Source organism: Bidens hawaiensis, unplaced genomic scaffold, assembly GCF_021521415.1.
Source record: "Bidens hawaiensis isolate Kalapana, Puna unplaced genomic scaffold, B.hawaiensis_p1.1 tig00028750_1, whole genome shotgun sequence".
Classification (NCBI taxonomy): Eukaryota; Viridiplantae; Streptophyta; class Magnoliopsida; order Asterales; family Asteraceae; genus Bidens; species Bidens hawaiensis.
The window spans coordinates 261792-282125 of NW_027505131.1; the positions used below are offsets into that span (position 1 = coordinate 261792).

Genomic DNA, 20334 nt, shown 5'->3' on the forward strand with positions numbered 1-20334 from the left:
AAAAAATCTTGATTTCTCAATAGAGTTGAACTAGGGTAATTACACTAGTATGTATGTATATATATATATAGGGGATGGTTAAAGAGAGAAATGATATTATTGCAAGAAATGTAAGAAATGAATATGGACCACTAGTTTTGTTTTAAGTTTTAAATGCTTAAGTTAAATAAAGAAACTATTAATTATTCTCTTTCTTCAATTAATATAACTAATAAACCATAATACTTATTTATTTAATTAATATAACTAAATAAATTATTATAATTAGAAAATATTAAGAACCCATTTATTTTTATAACTTACTTTTTGTTTCTTGAATTTTTATCCTACACACGTATAATTTATTTATACATTAAAATTTCTTTCTATCCAAAACTAATTTCTTTCAACTCAATATATTAATATCCATCAACACATACTTACATTATGATGAATAATACCAAAAAATAATTTTACATGTGTTTACATTAGATATCAACAAAAAACATACAACCTATACAAAAACGTATAATCTACACTTGTTCTAAGAATAAGATAACATATAACCTACACACGAAAAACATTTAACCTACACACAAAATTCATCATCAATAAAATACACACGAACACGAAAACATATAACCTACACACAAAAAACACCTACACACGAAAATTTTAACTTTGTGTAGGTTATATAACTTTGTGTAGGTTGTATATTTATTTAACTTTGTGTAGATTATACGTTTTTATTGCTCAAAACTAGTGTATGTTATATAACTTTGTGTAGGTTGTATATTTATCGAACTTAAATACGTTGATATATGCTAATATATTTAGTGGAAATTATTTTTTTAATATAAAGAAATAGTATTATATGAATAAATTGTATTTATGTTGAATAAAATGAAGAATGTGTAAATAAAAAATAAAACTAAATTAGTGTTTTTATCTTTTTAATTATTATAGTTAAATTAGTTAGATATATTAATTAGAGATATTTATTATGGTTATATTAATTGTATTAATTGGAGAGAGAGAGTGCATTTATTGTTGCATTAACATCTTTTTTATTTATTTTCAAATATATAAAACCTATAGTGGCTCATATTCATTTCTCTCATTTCTTGCAATAATTTGATTTCTTTTTTGAACGTAAACCTATATATATATATAATTTTTTTAACAACAAGGCTTTTATTACTAACAAGAATAAAAATACAAAGTGGGCAACAAAACAAAAGGCTGAAAATTAGAACCAACAAAGCTAAAAAAAACAAAACAAAAAAATGACACCAATTACATTAGGGGAAAGTGAATACGGTGCTGTCAGCCGTGTAACCTTACACACAAAACCAATCAAAACTACGTGGTTTTGATTTAAACCTCCTCATTTAACTAAAATCATTTCCTTTTTTATAAAAATCTTAGTTTACTACTAATAGAAAATGGAAAACGTTAACTGCCCCTTCCTCCCCAAATTCCACCAAATAACACAAAACAAGTTTTTCTTCTTTTTGGATCTTGCTCCACCATCAGTCGGCTTTCAATTTTTTAATTATTTAAGTTTTTCTTTTGCGTTTTAACTTCAGTACTAATATCAATGACTATATTTTCTTACATTGGTGGTTTACAATTCTTGGATTTTTTTTCTTATGGATTTTAAGTTTCTGAATTAATATATCAATGAATATACCGCCTAAATATTAAATAAATGAAACACAAATTATCCAATAAAGCTCAAGAACCCCATGAAAAGAATTGCAAAACTTTTTACTCTGTAAAACCATAATAGCCAAAATTAATTACCTCTCTAAAAACTGGAGCCTTTGTCTTTAGATTATTGGAATGAAAATCTCCTTAAAACAAACATTTCGATTACAGAGTTGACATGGAATTATTGTTAACATGGAAAGAATTTAAAATAGATGAGGTATTTAAACCAAAACTACGTAGTTTTGATTGGTTTTGCGTTTAAGGTTACACGGCTGACAGCACCGTATTCACTTTCCCCGTTACATTATGCCATCCAAACTAAAATCATACCCTACTCCCTTAAAGATGTTGGACCGAATCGAGAGCTACAAGAAAGCTATTTCTTTAATATCACACTAATAAATGAATAATAATTACTCTAGTGTTGTACTAGAATGAAGCTCGTTTTATACACGGGTGGTTAAAAAAAATATAACAAAAAAGTTAAATTTAATAATATACATGATAATATATCTTGTGGATTCCTAAGATAAAATAATTTCTTAAAATACATAGATTAGTAAGAATAATTTGTATTTGTATTTTAAAAGAAATCAAAATGGAAGGTTATGAATTTATATCAATTAAGAAAATAAGAATGTTAACATCAATTCATCTTAGTTGAGTTGGTAAGCCATTAACATTTTAAAAACAAGGTAGTGAGTTTGATTCCCACCAACAACATATTTTTCATTTTATCATTCATGAATGAGAAATTGTAAAAATGAAAACGTGTACACTTGACAGCCTGTATGAAGGGTTTAATTGAATGACATGTGGAATTGTCTTGCTTTAATAGTATATGTAGATTTGATCTTTAACACTAATATATATGTTACTTTAAAATTTAAATATCCAATTTAAGTTGTATTTATAAAACCATATATATTGTGCTTTACAGTTTTTTTTGAAATGACGACTTTCTTGTATTTAGGATACCTCAATGTTCAAATTGGAGAGCCCCATGCCCCACTCTGGTTAGACTATGTTGTCTTAATCGGCCCACGCTGGCTTCAGAGTTTGGCTTGGGTGCTCCCCCGGGAAACCATACCGTTGGCTGCCACTTGACAGCCGTTGTGCCATCACATGAGCATAACTCTCTGGCATAACACACGGTGGGACGAAAACCCGGGTGGGCTTAGGTTCAAACTGACAACCTTTGCACAAGGTCTAGCTCAAATTCTTCGTTGCCAATATCCACCCAAATATGACACAAGTGGAATTCGAACTTGAGTCTCCACTGGAGAATCCAAGACTCCTACCAAAAATTCGTAACTTTTTAAACTTGTAACTGATTAATTTGGCAAACAATTTCACAAGTTTGACTTTTTAGTCAAAATTGAGTCTAATATCACCATTTTCCAAATTTACTAAAAACAAGCACAATTTTAATAGAATCTCTATCCAGCCGCCATTCAAGGGTGGTTACCACTATATGTAGGTCCCGACACCGGATCCGACACAAACGAACGGATCGATTTGTTCTTGATAGACATTCGAGACGGGCGCGTTAAATCAAAGGATCGAGTAAATAATAAATGGATAATATAATACGATCTCGTTATCGGTTCCGAAAGATTAAATATATAATAAACGAACCAACCCCAACCGACGTGAGCTCCCCTTGGGTGGGTGATTTACACTATAAGAACACGCACATACATATGACTAGTATTCCCTATTTATAGCCAAACACAAATATTCTAGAAGATCCTTTCCCCGTTGAAGCTAAACGAGTGCATCGAAGCTCTCGTCTCGTATCCGAATTTCCCGCTCACTTTAGTTATAACTTGACCATAAATATATTACGAGTTTCACAGTTTAATATCACAAGTCACAAATTATTGGCCTTACACTAGTATTATATCATATTTAAGCATTAAAACATCATTATTCCTAACTAAAAAACAAAAAAAACATTTCACATCAAAATTGACCACTTTCAAATGAATTTACTTGCATGCAACACTTCAATCAATTATATAATCACAAAGCCTTGAAGCATGTTAGAAACCCCTATTACATTAATTTATATTTTTTTAATAAAATACAGATTAATGGGCTTTGCAACCCAATCCTACTTGGCTCATTTTGATTAAAAAAAGAAAAAAAAAGGACCCGTTTTTGAATCTGTTGATGCAACATCCAACCTGCAGCACATGTTTCTACCGGTACCTTAATTAAGTGCTTTAAGTTTAATATAACTTAACCTAAGGCTATGAAGCTGCCTGCCTGGAATACACAATGAAATCTTGCTTCTAAAATTTGGTCACACTCTGATCAATACAGCTCTCTCAGCAGCAATGATGTTGTGTGTGATGAGTAAATTACAAGCACACCATATAAGGGGAATCTAAATGGTAGCTTATAGATGCAGTAGTGACTATCCAACAAAATATCAGAATGTTTACATTATTACATATACTTCGGTAAATATGTACAATGGGTATGTTTTCAGAAAAATATGAATGCTACACACCTGAAATTATTTGACATCAAGATCTGGGATTTGTGATATAATGGGCCAGCACTTGCCTTTTCTACTATGACATATTTTGCTCAGTTTCGGGCAATATTTCACCCAAAAACGTGAAAGCGAATGGAGTAGTGTAACAGGCAGATCTTTAAGCATTGGGCATGAGTAAATTACAAGTTCTTCAAGGCAAGTGAGGTGTTGCAAGCCCATTGAAATGGATTCAATGTCCGTAAAGTTAGAGACATATAAATAAGTTAGAGATGATGGAAGAAGAAAAGATGTAGTGTTCCTCGTATCATCTGCCTTTGCGAATGGAATCGCTCCTGAATGTTCACCATATAAGATTAATGTAACGAGTGAGGTTGGGAAATTTTGTACGCCCCACTCCGAAATCGGCTTCTTTAAGCTTCCTATTGAGAGGTTAGTTAAATTGGGAGGCCACAAACCACAAGGAAATGAGTAGTCCATACTTGGACAATAACTTATCCACATGTATTCCAAAGATGTGAGACTTTGCAAATGCTCATGAGGAAATGACTTTAGATTCTTGCAGTTATTGATTAAAAGAGATTTGAGGCAAAGAAATGGAAGAAAACCGAAACCTTGTCCGGGAATGGATTCTAAGTTATCGCAACTTGAAATTATTAATGTGGTGAGATGAACTAAGCATCCTTCCGGAAGCAACCTCAGATTCGGAATTCTGTAAATCACGAGATATTCAAGTGATGACACGAAGTTGTCGAGAAGCCAGCTCGTCTCTAGATTATCACAATCCTCAATGTTAAGAATTTTCAAAGGGGATGGAGTGTCGTGTGTTGGGAACGTTAAGGATGTAAGTGAACCACAACCGGATATCTTCAACTTCTCAATACTGTTTGGACAGGAGTAGGTCTCTAATTTTGGACAACTAGTAATTTCCACTTCTCTAAAAGAATCCATATTAGTAACCCCTTCCGCCTTTTTCTGTCCCATTGATACCAAATTTACACACCCGCTTACTTCCAACTTTTGCAAACTCACAAGAATCTTACTTACCTCAGCTTCTAATTTCCACAAGTATGTGAGTTCATCACATTGTAAAATGCGTAAATATTCAATTGCTCGAAGATGCTCTAGAACATCTACATTTGGCTGAGTAAGTCCCTTGACATCCCACACTGTCAATCTAATTATTGATGAAGACACACTAACCATGCTTGTTAACACCACTGCAGAACATTCTCTAATATATAATACCTCAAGTGATGGTACCAACTCAACTTCCACTACATCCAGTTTTGGACAATTTATTATAGATATCTCATGAAGACAAGGAAATGAACCAGCTTTGTCAGTGCCGCTAGTTGACCATTCCTCCCAGTCCCGCATATCTTTAAATTCCAGAACTCTAAGTGATGGAAATGAAACACCGCCGCAAGAGTTAGGAGGTCCAAGTAACTCTGAACCTAGCTTTTTCAGCCCATTCATGCTTTCAACGTACAACGTTTGGAGTGACGGTAAATGCCCAAGTGTTGGTAAACATGTACAACTTCTACAACCGCGCAATGTAAGTTGGGTTAAGCAAACAAATGAGGAATGCCCTACCCAACTAGAAAACTTTGTTCCCGCGTAGGATGAAATCATGAGGCTTGTCAACTTTTCAGAAGGCCTTAGCCCTTCTAGTACTTCATATTCGGTTACTTCATCCCGAGAATCAGCAAATGCATCACTCCATATCATCTCCAAATCACAAAGACCAATCTTTTGTTGTAAGTTTGCCTCCTTCGCATGTATTGCGTTTAACACTTTGTGTAACCCCTCAATGGTAAGTTGACCTTGAAGATGTATTAGGGCCTTAAGATCTGATATCTTAAACTGAGCATCATCTCCTCCAATAATGACTTTGGATAGAGTTTGTAAGCCTTTTAGTTTTCCAATTCCCATGGGCATCTTGTTCAACTGTGGAGTGTCACGTATGTCAAGATGCCGCAGATTTATCAACTTTACAGTGCTATTTGGCAAGCTAGATAAACGAGGACAACCTGTGAAGAGGTAGGTCACGGTGTCTGATGGGCATCTTCATTGGTTACCAGACAAGCTCACGGTGTCTGATGCGTGTAGAACCCCAGCTGGGGAAAACACGAATAAAATTCCAGCTTCAATATGGAGACTACATGCTGCGTAAAGAACGAGATCCCGAACCAGGTGCGTATCGGCTCGATGGCACTCCCATCCCAACAACATGGAAGGGAGCTCATTTACACAGTTTGCATGTAAATCAATTCCAAATTTGTAAAGAAAAGGCCAAGAGCCACTTCTAATGGAAATGATTCTCCTTAAAACATCGACGCTGATGATTTTACATTTATACTTTTAACTATCAACACGGATATGCCGGTTTTCACCGCATAAATACGTGGAAAGTCGTTGAGTGGGGAAGGCGGCAAAACCCGCATAAACCCAAAAAACGACAAACCTTCACGCAGGTCAGTTGAAGGGGAAAAGTTCAGTCCTCCCATTAAATGAAAGTGCCGGTCTATCCGCATGAATCATGAAAAAGGGAACTGAACACTAACCTATTGACAACCGCGCGTCGAACGGTTAATTTATTCAACACGGATATGCCGGTTTTCACCGCATAAATACGTGGAAAGTCGTTGCGTGGGGAAGGCGGCAAAACCCGCATAAACCCAAAAAACGACAAACCTTCACGCAGGTCAGTTGAAGGGGAAAAGTTCAGTCCTCCCATTAAATGAAAGTGCCGGTCTATCCGCATGAATCATGAAAAAGGGAACTGAACACTAACCTATTGACAACCGCGCGTCGAACGGTTAATTTATTCAACACGGATATGCCGGTTTTCACCGCATAAATACGTGGAAAGTCGTTGCGTGGGGAAGGCGGCAAAACCCGCATAAACCCAAAAAACGACAAACCTTCACGCAGGTCAGTTGAAGGGGAAAAGTTCAGTCCCATTAAATGAAAGTGCCGGTCTATCCGCACGAATCATGAAAAAGGGAACTGAACACTAACCTATTGACAACCGCGCGTCGAACGGTTCAAAACAGAATTTCTAACAAAAGGATGAGGAAAACCTACACGCAGGTCAGATAAAGGTAAAGTTTAGCCATCCTACTAAGTGCAAGTGACGGTCCTACCCGCACAATCACGAAAGAGGAAGCAAAACTTCACACCTATTATCTACCACGTTCAAAGGTTAACTTATCCTCAGAAAGGATGAGGAAAACCTACACGCAGGTCAGATAAAGGTAAAGTTTAGCCATCCTACTAAGTGCAAATGACGGTCCTACCCGCACAATCACGAAAGAGGAAGCAAAACTTCACACCTATTATCTACCACGTTCAAAGGTTAACTTATCCTCAGAAAAGATGAGGAAAACCTACACGCAGGTTAGACGCAGGTAAAGTTTAGCCATCCTACTAAGTGCAAGTGACGGTCCTACCCGCACAATCACGAAAGAGGAAGCAAAACTTCAACCTATTACCTACCACGTTCAAAGGTTAACTTATTATACACTTGGAAAATTGCTAATTTAAACTAAAGTATGCAAGTCATATAACGTTTATAAAGCAAGGAATCCAATAAAAGAAGCGGTCTTACCCGCACAAAGATTTATATTTCACAATGATTGATTACAAGAATGGCCGGGTAACTACCCGCCTACAAGAAAATAAATCTATACAAGCTAAATCTATCCTAGCAGTGGGAAGGGATCTTTAGGATCAGGCTTCAGGGCCACTTCCACTTGGACCAGCACCGTCAGTAGAGCGTGGCAGTTCAAGGAAAGCTTTAAGGATAGCTAGCCCATCATCAGCAGCAGCAACTTCATTCACCTTCTCCACCACCGGATGCGGGAAGGCGGCGTACTGATTCACTGCTTGGTCGTAAACAGCTTCAGTATCAACATTGTACAAAGGGAAGTTGGAAGGCGGGATGCCTTTCTCAACGAACCCTAGACCAAGCAGGAAGCCGACCTTTTCCCCATCCTCGTGAGAAGCGTTGAGGGCTGCGCTCATAGCATCATCGTAAGAGGTCTCAGCAAAGACCCGATGCACAACCTACAAAAGAAAATATACAAGTGTCAAAACCTTTTCTATTTACAAAGAAAAGCGTAAAGACAAGAAAAGCTTACCTGAGACAACGCTTCTCGAAGAAGCCATTCCTTGGCAACCAGGGTTTCTTGGAGGGCAGCTTGAGCTTCGTTACGGGCGCGATCGGCTTCACTCTTGTTGAGGTTGGCAAGCAACACTTCTTTAGCCGCAGCCTCTTCGACGCCCTTCAGCTTACGCTCAGCATGGTCAAGCACCCCCCTCTGGTCCAAGATTTCTTGGAGCTTTTTGGCGTCTTCCATCGTCAAGGCATCATGAGCCTGCTGGAGAGCCTCTAATTTGGCTTTAAGTTCTTCATTCTCCACGCGAAGAGGCTCAGCAACAGCTTCAGCCTTGGTGGCCCTCTCGGTTGCGTTCCTGGCAGTTTCCTTAGCCAGCCGAAGCTGTTCATTAACAGCTTGGGCAGCCTTGGAACGGGCCTCAAGTCGAGCCTGAACTTCAACCTCGAGGGCCTTGAAGGCCTTCTCCTTTTCCGCAGCCAATGCGGAAAGCCTTTGGTTCTCCTCCCGGACAGCCCGCGCCTGAGCCACTTCTTTAAGGCGAGCTGCTTTTAACTTGTCGTTTTCACGACAAAGCAGCTCAACGCGCGGCTGCATCCGGGCCAGGAGAACCCGAAGCTCATTGCTTAGCCTACCCTCCTGGTAGCTAGCCATGGCTTCCCCCAACGCACCACTGGGAGCAGCGTGACGAGCCCATTCCACGCACTCCACAGGGGTGCGAAGGGTTGTTCCTCGGCGAATGTTCCATCGTGGAACATACACTTCATTGGAATCCGACACTGCAAAAAACAAAGAGCAGTTAGGAAAAGATGATTGAAAAATATAAAATAGGCCAAAAAAGAACCCTACGCACCTGTAGGGTCAATAACAGGCCGATAGCCGCCGAACCCATCACCTGAACCCAAGGGAAATCCATCCAAGAGGTCAGGCAGATGGGAAGGTGGCAGAGATTGGCGAGAAGCCCCATGCGTACCTGATGGATCGGCCGTCGTTGCCGATGACGGGGGCATGGTAGCAGCCGCCGCGGTCGCCGCCGCGGAATCCGCGGCAATAGTAACCGCCGGCTCGGTGAAGGATGCTGTAAAAATCGCACTCATAGCCGGCGGTGACGTCATCACAGCTGGAACAGTCGGCTCAAAGGAGTGAGCAACTGGACCAGCGGAAGCAGGCGCAGGCGCCTGGGTCGTCGCCTCAGGTAGGCTGACCAAGCCTACCGTCATTGGCGGAGAAGTACTACTCTGCACTCCACCCTGGAATGCGTCAACATCCACGCCTGCACAAAGAAGATAAGTATTAAAACGATATTAAGTTATGAAGCTAAAGATAAAGGAAGTTTGTATTTACGGGTTTTCTTGAGCCTAAAGGTACGGAGAGGCGGGGACGAACCCGATGGAGCCGGCCTCTTTGCGCCGGTTACCGTCGTCTTCTTTGGCTCTCCGGAGGTGACAGTCGCAACCTCCGGAGCGGTGGTTTTATCACCACCGGGATTCCCCGCCACCTCTTCGCTCTCGGTCTCCGAGTCAGACCGAGGCGCTGGATCGGCAGTGGAGGCCACCTTCTCCTTCCCCTTCCCGCCGGCAGCCTTCTTCTTCCGCACCAACGGAGGACCATCTGCGGATTCCTCATCAGAACATACGATTAGAGGAATTCCAGCAGAGGTTTCAACATTGAGGGGTCGAGGGTCGAATAGCGCCTTACCTGGCCGACGGGCGCTAAGGATCTCATGGCCTAGCGGATAGACCTCCACGAACCGATCCGCCGTTTGTTCTAGGATGGGCAACTGGTTCTCGTCTAGAGCGCGAGTACCCATCCGAGCGGGACCGTCAGCCTCCCGCGGGTTTAGGAGCGACTGCAAGTCGTTCCCCTCTGAAATAAACAAGAAAAAAGTTAGAAGAAATTCAAAATCAACAAAAAGAAACAAAGCATACCGTAAGGAAAAGAGTTCGAACCGTATTCGACGATTGGGATCTTTTGCGCATCGGCAGCCTTCCACACCCGGCTCATCCCCAGCATCACCATCCCGGACTCCGCAAACCGGTAAACCGGAGATTGGACTCGGGATATCTTCGAAAACCATTCCGCCTCCTCGTAGTTGGAGGCGTGAAGGCTGGGAAGTACTTGCCCGTTCTTAAATTTCATGGCAAGGGGGATGGCGCGAGCGGAGATGAAGAAAAACTCCCGCTTCCACGCGCGAAGACTGCGCTCGGTCGCGCAAATCTTCAAACCCTTGATCCGGGTTGTCAATGTGTACCACCCCTGGATGCACCTCCAAGTGTAAAAGGTCATCAGGCGGTCAACATAGGGCTCAATGCCCAGTATCCGGCATACCCACTCGAAGTGACGAATCTTGGCGATCGCCATGGGATGCAACTCGGTCAAATGAACACCGTGCCTCTCAAGGACACGGTAAACAAACTTTGTCAATGGGAACCTAAGATTCCCATAAACAAAGAATGCAGCATAAACCCCGATCTTGCCTCTGGGGGCATCGTACACCGTCTGATGGGGTTCAGGAAACTCAGGCTCGAGAGAATCGAGCATGAACTTCCTGACGACGTACCGATACAGATCGCCAGGCAGAGCACACTGGCACTCGCCAGCGGTACCCTTGTCATCACCTGTAGATTCGAGATCACGAGACATCTTGTAAAAGAAGAAGAAAACGATTTCGGGAGAATGCTTGCCTGAAAAGGTGAGTATTCGCCGGAAATCGCTTAGAAGATGAAGAGAAGAGTGAAAGTGTGGATTACAAAGAACCCTCTACCCCTTTATATACTAATCGCAATTAATGCGATGAAATTAATGCGGAAGAGAGAGAAAACGAAGGTGCAATGAAACTATGACACGTGGCAAAAAGCAAGCTGGCAACAACTGTTGACAGGACGCATACCATTAATTTCGCGGCCACGCGCCCGAAAAATCGCGCCCACGCGCCTGAAAAAGCGTCTGGAATGACCATGTACTGTCACGTCACCATAACTTCCTGCACGTCCTGACACAGTCCGAAGAAACCGTCGCACGACGTTTCAGAGGTTTGGACTGTTCTTATCTTTCCACCAACTCTTCGAATTTCAAAATTCAAAATTCAAAATCAAAAAGTAAGCGGGAAAATACCCCTTACCTTGGCAACCAAGCAACCATAAGACGGATGCGGGTACAGTGTTAAGGCAAAACCCTTCACATACCTAGCACCCGCAGGGAATTGAAGCCAAGAAAACCTTGGCGAACAAGTAACCGTAAGACGGATGCGGGTACAGTGTTAAGGCAAAACCCTTCACATACCTAGCACCCGCAGGGAATTGAAGCCAAGTAAACCCTGGCAAACAAGTAACCGTAAGACGGATGCGGGTACAGTGTTAAGGCAAAACCCTTCACATACCTAGCACCCGCAGGGAATTGAAGCCAAGAAAACCTTGGCGAACAAGTAACCGTAAGACGGATGCGGGTACAGTGTTAAGGCAAAACCCTTCACATACCTAGCACCCGCAGGGAATTGAAGCCAAGTATACCTCGGCAACCAAGTAACTATAAGACGGGTGCGGGTACAGTGTAAAGGCAAAACCCTTCACATACCTAGCACCCGCAGGGAATTGACGCCAGGAATACCTTGGAAGTAAAGTAACCGTAAGACGAGCGCGGGTACAGTGTTAAGGCAAAACCCTTCACATACCTAGTGCTCCGCTGGGAATTGAAACCAAGAAGGATCTTCTGGGCAATGCTTGCGGAAACGGAAATAACATCCCCGCATAGCGGGAACGTCGAGAACTACGTTGTTTGAAGCTCCAGGATGGAATTGGTGGTTTTAACATAATTGATCACTATGTTCAAAACTACCAAAACCTCATGGAGAATCCACACAAGTGGGACTCAACGCTCCTGACTTGCGAGGAGGTTACAGACCTACCCGTATCATACCCAAAGACCAAGCAGGAAACTCGGGAATTTCTGCAAGTGACAAGGACTTCCGCGGGAAGAATCCCCATGGAAAACCTTAAAAAACCCTTTTCAAAAACCCTTTGCTTAAGTCCAAAAGTTCACCTCACTTTATTAAACACTCATGAGAAGAACATTGGACTGGGGGGACTTGAAGAGGTAGGTCCCAGCATAGCCCAGTTGGACCCGCAAGACTCACCTTGAAGAGGAACGTCTGCGCAGAAACCAACTGGATCCGCAGGACCAACCATGCTCAGAGACGTGACGTCCTTACGCGCAGTACGCAAGCTGTTCCCGCAGGAAATGCCTCCCGATGGTGAAGGACTCCGCCTGTCCCCGCAGCCTCGGATACAAGCCATCAGGGAAGGCCACCCGCGCAGCAAGGCTACACGCACAAGGCACTTAGCTCTCAATCACTCAGTGTCACCTGAAGGAATGAGCGAAGCCGGGAACAATCCCGCACTAGGGCGGGAGGGGGACCCGCCCAAATAAGCCAGTCCGTACGATATGGGAAGATCTTCTGTACTGTACCTGACGAGGTATGGGAAAAAGATCTGACTAAAGACACGACAGCTTATTGACAACAGTATGGCGAGCAGCATGCTCCTGTACTGTGTCACTATTAGCCGCTGCCTACTCACCAACTACTGCCATACCACGTGCGTAGCCGGCAGTTGGTGGAAAAGGAATAGTACACAGCAGGCCTGGTCACTATCAGCCGCTGCCTACCCACCAACTACCAGCAGGGCACGTGCGTAGGCCACTGTTGGTGGAACAGGAACACTGTTGCAGCCGGCCACACCTCCTTGGAAACCTACCTTCGGCTATAAATACCACGAATGGTATGATCATCTGATCTCAACATATCTTATCTTATATCATCATATTATACCTGATATCTGCTCTAGCAATCTCTTAATATACACTTATATTTAAAGAGCAATCTAGTCTGATTCTCACGCCGGAGGGTGGTCACAAGGAGGAACCCCCCCTTCTCAGTGACAAGCTCACGGTGTCTGTTTTGCAGGTTATCAGAAGAACCATCTTCTCAGGGTCTAACCCCTCGTGGGAAACAGCTATCTAACCCCCAGGTTACCAGTAATCTGCCCGGGGTCCGGTTAGTGTTTCTTCAACCTGAAATCAACAAGCTTTGTAAATTGTAAAGGTCACCAATTTCTTCGGGTAGACATGTGATGTCAGTGTTGGAAAAATTGAGGTACCGAACATGCTTAAGACTGCCAGTGGACCGTGGTACCTGTGTGATATTATAATTAGCTAGACTCAACACCCTTAGGTATTGTAGTTGCGGAAGTAACTCTATAAGAACCATGTTCGATAAGTAGAATCTTTGCCAAGTAAATAACCTTGTGACAGACATTGCTAAGAAAGTTCGCAAGCGTCTAGCTCTATGTAATGCCTTGAACTTTCGGTACACTCCGTATCTTTCACGAACAAATGAAAGGTGGTGGGACTTCTCCAAAGCTTCACTCATGTCATAAACGTCTGTCTTATCACCCAACATATAAAAAAACTCTCTTGAAACACTTGCGGCCAAGTCATTAATCAGCTCATGCATTATGTATCGTGATTTATCATGGGTTGATTGCTGGAAAAACGACCTTGATTCTAGCTCTTCAAAACACTCCCTACCCAGAGTCTCTATCGGCTTGCTAATGTTTGCTTCATACAAAAACCCTTCTGCCATCCATAATAGGACTAACTCATCTTTGTCAAACACGTAATCCTTAGGAAATAAGCAGCAATATGCAAACATTTGCTTCAAGTGTGGTGGGAGGTCATAGTACTTAGCTTTAGAGCTGGAAGGATCTTACTTTCATTTTGTAAGTTCCATACCTCACTATTCAACAACTCCCTCCATTCTTCATCATTTGACTTTGTTCTCAACACCCTTCCCAGTGCTCTCAAAGCTAAAGGCAATCCACCACATTTCTTAACGATACCTTCACCATATAACTTAAGGGTGGGATGTGAGTCGAAGTTTTGTTTACCTAACGCATGCTGAGCCAATAGAGAGAGAGATTTTTCATTTGACAATAGCTCAAAAGGATATGCTTGAATGGAGTCCATCACTGATGCAACCATGGTCTTCCTTGTTGTGACAATAACTTTACTTCCTGGCGCTCCAACAACAAAAGGTCGTTGGAGGAGTTCCCACTCATTGTAGTTTTCGTTCCACACATCATCTAGAACAAGTAAGAATCTTTTGTTTGTGAGTTTCTCTGTAAGGGCCAACTGAAGTTGATTAAGAGTTTCAAATTTCTTGTCCTCCCCACCCACATCTTTAAAAATAGCCTTGCTGATATTAAATACATCAAACTCATCCGAGACACAAACCCATGACATGAGTTTAAAGTGATCCTTCACTTTCCTATCGTTGTACAATACTTGGGCCAGAGTCGTTTTGCCTATCCCACCCAAACCAACAATAGACACGATACTGACATTTTCGTTACATGGTTCATTGCCTAACAACTTCTCCAGCAATACCTCTTTATCCCCATCACGACCCACAATTCTCGATAAGTCAACCAATGAAGTTTCCTCTAATCGTTTACTTATGTTATTTGACCTCTCAACATTATTGATCAAACCAAGAATATTTTTCTCCTCAACAAGAGCATTCAAATTGGTGGTAATCTTATCAAGCTTAGAAGTCATCCTACTATCATACTTAATGGTACGAGGAGTGAAATTAGTACAACAGTAAGTTGGATTTGAACACAACTTACTATTGTTGATGTTGTTGCCATTGGCGCTAGATTCTTGTTTCAACTTGCGGCTCATAGCTTCGGTTGCCAAGTCATCGAGTATGTCGTCTATTTCATAAGCCAAATGTTGGAGTTTGTTTAGCCACAATTGAACCGACTTGTCTTTAATGTGCTTGTGGCTTGCATCAACAAGTACAGCTTGGATTTGGGACAAGGTGTTCTTCCATTTGTCAAGCTCAGAATATATTCCGGTGGATCGTGCAAGTCTGATCAAGTCAGTAGATGCCAGTTTCTCAAACAGCACAGTGATGAATGCTCCGATAAAGATTTCAGCAACGGCCATCGGAATTAGAGAAAGGAAAGATGGAGTTGACTATATATGTGGATCAAGTTAATGTAAGCTTTCAGTCTCATCATACAAATAATAAGTCTAGCTCCCTTTGCATCCGCAATATAAGAATATTAGATGTAGTAGCTGTCAGTATGGGCCACTTGTTGTAAATTAATCAAAGTGGAGATATCAGATAAGAATACTAATTATCACAAGAAAAAAAAAAGATAAATATGAATAAATTATTGTTTTAAAATAACAGAATATATAAATATAATATTTATTGATTTTCACTCTGTCTCTTCTAAAATTCAAAAAAAAAAAATAGATCCAAAAATTAGTGTAACTGTTCCGTTTATGCTTATGACAATTACACTTCTAGCAGTTCTATACTTCAATATATTTTTTGAATCATTTCAATTTTCAACAATTTATAAATATTATGTATTATATTTTTTAAATATATGGTATATTAGTATTGTTACGCATAAACGAATATGAGTTGGTTTTGAATATCACTTAATACATCCACATTTAGAATATTTTAGGTTTTTCTAGATTCAGGTATTTTTGTTATCTCTATTTTCTTTTGTAGCTTGAAACTATAAGAGGCGGATATATTTTGTCAATAATAATTTTTCATTGGCTGAGCAGAAAAGAAATGGGAAAAACGAGTCGCGCCCATGCATATGGTTTTCGCTAGCTAAATCGTAAATAAATTTAAAAAATAACGTCTACTACGGATTTGATTAAATAAGCATGTAACATATTATTTGTAACAGCCAAAACTATTTTCACTACTGGACCAAGCTTTCAAAATATATAAACAAATTATTACAACTTCAAGTCGTAACATAACTAGTTTGGACTCATACATACAAACATCCGCAACATATCTAACTAATACTTGTTTAACAAACTCAACTCATACAAAAAAAATATCAAACTTACAAACAACATATTTCTCATAATAACCTCTCACCTCATACTTGTTGCTTCTGAGCGGTTGGTGGCAAGAAAGACTCCCACCAACCGTACTCGTATTTGGGGTATGGTGCGACCCATTTATCCGGTTTCTCAAACTCTAGGTTAATCGGGTTAAATGCCAATGCTTCTTCAAGACTCTCGGCTTCAAAGCTTTCTAACAAAACTCGGTCTAGCCTTAATTTCATAAACCTGTAAATAAATTGGGTCCGTTTGGGTTAGGTTTTATCTTAACAAAATCAAATGGGCCAAAGTAATACTACTAGAAAAGGGAACGGATTGGAAGTCGCCTCAAGTGAAAAGACTTTCTTTTTTTCACCTTTGCAACCTCCTGAATCGCTTTATTAAAGAGTTTCAATATTTCATAAACAGATTTAAACAATAGTAGTTACACCTGTAAACGAATGTAAGCAAATCGAACGTTCAATGAACAGGTTATGAACCGTTCGGCGAGAAGTTCATCTGTGTTCGTTTATTTAATAAACGAGCAAACATGAACCAAAAAATTTGTTCATTTAGCTGAACGGACGAAGATGAGCACATGGCTCTTTCATTAATTTATGTTCGTGAAGGTTCGTTTATGTCTGTTCATTTAAGTTCATTTATGTCTGTGCGCTAATTTACATTTGTTAATTTACAATCTTAATATATTTTAATTTAAATTTTTTTGTCCCATTACAACTTAGTTTAGTTTAATAACTTTTTGGCCAAAACGTTGTTCTTCACAGTAGTTTTATCTATTTTTAGCTCAGTTATGTTCGTACGTTTGCTTTTTTAACTGTTTGTTAATACCATTAATGAATGAACATAAACGAACACGAACATGTTCATTTTCTTAACGAACAAACGCTAACAAGAAAACGTTCGTTTACTTGTTCATGTTCGGTTAGTTAAACAAATAAACACAAACATGTTGCATTCGTGTTCATTCGATTCGTTTACACATCATAATCATACATTTAAACATTACTTTTTTATAAGAAGTTCTAAAAATGGAACAAAAAGAGAATGGAAGTGGATCAGCCGAACACGGCCCGTTTCTAAATAATTTAGTGTTGGTGAAAGGCTGGGTGACCCATCAACAATTTTTTTCGCTTATTATCAATGTCTTAAATATGATCAGAAAACTACCATATAAAAAATAATATCTAATTTGTTGAATAAATCTATATAACAGCTTGAAAGCCCGTTTTAGTCAAGTTTTTAAATTGACATGTTTGGGTAAAATGTGATCAACCCGTATTAAGATATGGTAACGGGCTTACTTGATCCATGTACCGTTGGTGGAAACCAAAGCAACCGCAGGTCTCTTCAGTCTCTTGGTGATGTTTGGAAACTTGTCTAAAAACTTGGGTTCAATCACTAGCCAAAAATCCTGCTCCAGGTTTCGTTCTTTAAAAAGGCGGGCCCGTTCAAATAACTGTTCTTGAAAGTGTTCTTCTTCATCCAACATGAATTTTGCATTTGCAACCACAAAATGGTATTTCTTGTTACCCTCTGTTTCCTGCATTTTGCAAAATGGTAAAAATTATGCTAAAACATGGATTTTGCAACATGATTTCACAAACTGTGGTATTAATATAACAATTAATAATCTATTTATTTGTTATAAAGTGATTCAAAAGGTTGTAAGCAAGTGAATCAAGTCTCACTTGTTGACCCGTTTAACATGAGTTGTTTGTAGGTATTTTGTAACTGTACAAGACTTCCCATCCTCGGTAATATATAACTTGGATTTCATTTTCAAAACCCTTTGAAAATTCTAGTTAAATATTTCCTGTATATTAAATCAAACAAAATACACACTTCAGATAAAAATAAAGAAACCTTTAAGGACCCTAAAATTAGTGTCGTAAAAATTGGTTACCTAACTCTCACCCGTTAACCCCCGTTTGCCCAGTTTTACAACTTTAGACTATGTGTAGTGGTTTAACTGTAAAGTGAAAAAGTGATTGACACATACGCATAGGAGCTAACGTTTCCCTCGGAATTGCGTAATGGTTCAACTAAAACAATTTAAATTAAAAAATATATATATATATATAGAAAAAGGATGTTTTTTAGTGGGTCACCAAATTAAATCACAAAGCACAGGAGGGGTTCACTGCCCTATCGCCCGTCATCAGAATAGCGTCCGAGCCCCTTGGTGCCCCATCTTCACCACCGCGTAATGGTGTTTAGCGCTATTGCCTGTGACAAGGACGGCCAACGCCCGTCATTTTCGCAGAGGGGGGGGGGGGAGGGGGTTAATTGTTTTATATAAATATTAATTTTTTTTATTTTTATAAAATAGGTACGGATCTTAATCGTATTAAATATATTGGGCATTAACTTATATATTTAATCGCTCGTTAGGGGTCTACAGGCCTTTTTATTTCGGCTTGGCCGAGGCAGTCTTGTGAGGCTCACCCTATATACAACTTGAATTTTATTTTCATAACCCTTTGAAGTTCTAGGTATCTATTGCATTGTTTTTCAAATCAAACAGAATATACACTTGAGAATTCAGAAATAATAAAAACATATTTCCTAAAACCATCCGCAAACTACATGATTTACAGTTTTACCAATTCCACATTAATTACCCTAAATTATGAATAAAAACTGACCTTTTCGGCTGTATCGGAAGAATCGGTGGCGGCGACAGCTGTCCTGACGGAAGTGGTGGTTTTCCAGCTGATACTGTTAGTTTTATTGGTGGTGTTTAGTTTGGGTAAATGTTGTGATAATGAGAGGATGGGAAAGGATTGTGAAGAGTGGTGGAGATGAATGGTGGTTACGGCGGCGGTGGGGACGTTCACCACCGCCGATGCGCCCAGAGATTTCATCACACTCATTATAATAGTAATAATAATTTGATGCTTTGGGTTGCAGACAGTGTCGGAGGTTGAAGATGATACAATGTTATGTAATCAGCATATCTTATCTTCTAATCTGGAGTAAATATGTTATTGCCAGTCCCTTTTCTCTTACTAGTTTACGTTTTACCCCCTATTCTTTCTATATTATAGATGTAGTTATAGTTACATGGCTTGCCTCATTTAGGGTGTGTTTGGGATTCCTTATTTGTTGTGAAAAGGCCTTTTTGTGATAAGTTGAAAAGGTCTTATGACTTTCTAATAAGGAGTTTCCAAAAAAGTGTTTTGATTAACATAAGTCAACAAGTTGTTTATTAAAAAGTGTTTCGTTTAACTTATTGATGTAAAATGACTAAAAGAGACATTTTGTATAAGTGAATAAGTTGTTTTTAAAAAGTGTTATGGTGGAATGGATATTCTAAACCTATAAGGAGATAAGTTACCATATCCTAACTTATTTAAAACCCATTTTTTAGCCTTAGGGATAATGAGAAAGTTAAAATGACTTATTGGTTCCCAAACACTATATAAATATAAAAAGGACTTATTCACCCTTCATGAGTTATAAGGAGGGGAAAATAAGGAATCCCAAACACCCCGTTAGCCTAGGAGAGGCCTTCAAGGTTACAAGACAACAACCTTATCAGTTGCTCTAAGGCCAAATATTTTTGTATTTTCTTTAAGAAATTGGTAATAATAGAAAGGGAAACTTCATATAATAATGTTATTTATTGTTTAAGTGACTTGACCGAAAGTCTTTATTAGTTTGGCATGATAATCGATTGATCTAGTCTTGTGAGTTGAGGCACATTGGTCTAATGAATTTGATACTTAAGGTACAAATTCGGACCTTTATTGATATAGCACCATTTGAATGGGATAATGGTGGGACTGATCTTCAAATTTCAGGCTTTTAGCTAAATTATGTTTGTGTTTAGATAATAACATTGAATACTCTTGGATGTGGTGAGAATATTGTGAAGGGCATCTTTGTACCCTTTGCAATCTAAAGTGTCTAGAGTCAACCAAAGACAGAAATGACGTAGTTCCATTTACAAGTGTAAATTTGTTGATTCATATGTGAATTTCTAATAAAAAGCTAACAATATCAAAATACAAAAACATTATACATCAAATAGACATGCTATAATTTTGCTTTGTTGTATAACATTACTAACTTGTT

General features: G+C 39.6%; 1 protein-coding gene and 1 pseudogene across 2 annotated transcripts; both read right to left on the reverse strand.

Annotated features, from left to right (window-relative positions):
• Positions 1-4074: 4074 nt before the first annotated feature.
• On the reverse strand, positions 4075-15375 carry LOC143610939 (putative disease resistance RPP13-like protein 1; annotated as a pseudogene). Its single transcript, XR_013149683.1, has 2 exons — positions 13384-15375; positions 4075-6228 (listed from the first exon to the last, which is right to left on the reverse strand). The product of XR_013149683.1 is annotated as a putative disease resistance RPP13-like protein 1 (transcript).
• Positions 15376-16120: 745 nt separating this feature from the next.
• On the reverse strand, positions 16121-19131 carry LOC143610943 (protein YCF54, chloroplastic-like). Its single transcript, XM_077085283.1, has 3 exons — positions 18903-19131; positions 17559-17797; positions 16121-16485 (listed from the first exon to the last, which is right to left on the reverse strand). Exons 1-3 carry the CDS (start codon positions 19128-19130, stop codon positions 16293-16295), a joined length of 660 nt encoding a protein of 219 aa, XP_076941398.1. The 5' UTR covers position 19131; the 3' UTR covers positions 16121-16292.
• Between the last annotated feature and the right edge of the window lie 1203 nt (positions 19132-20334).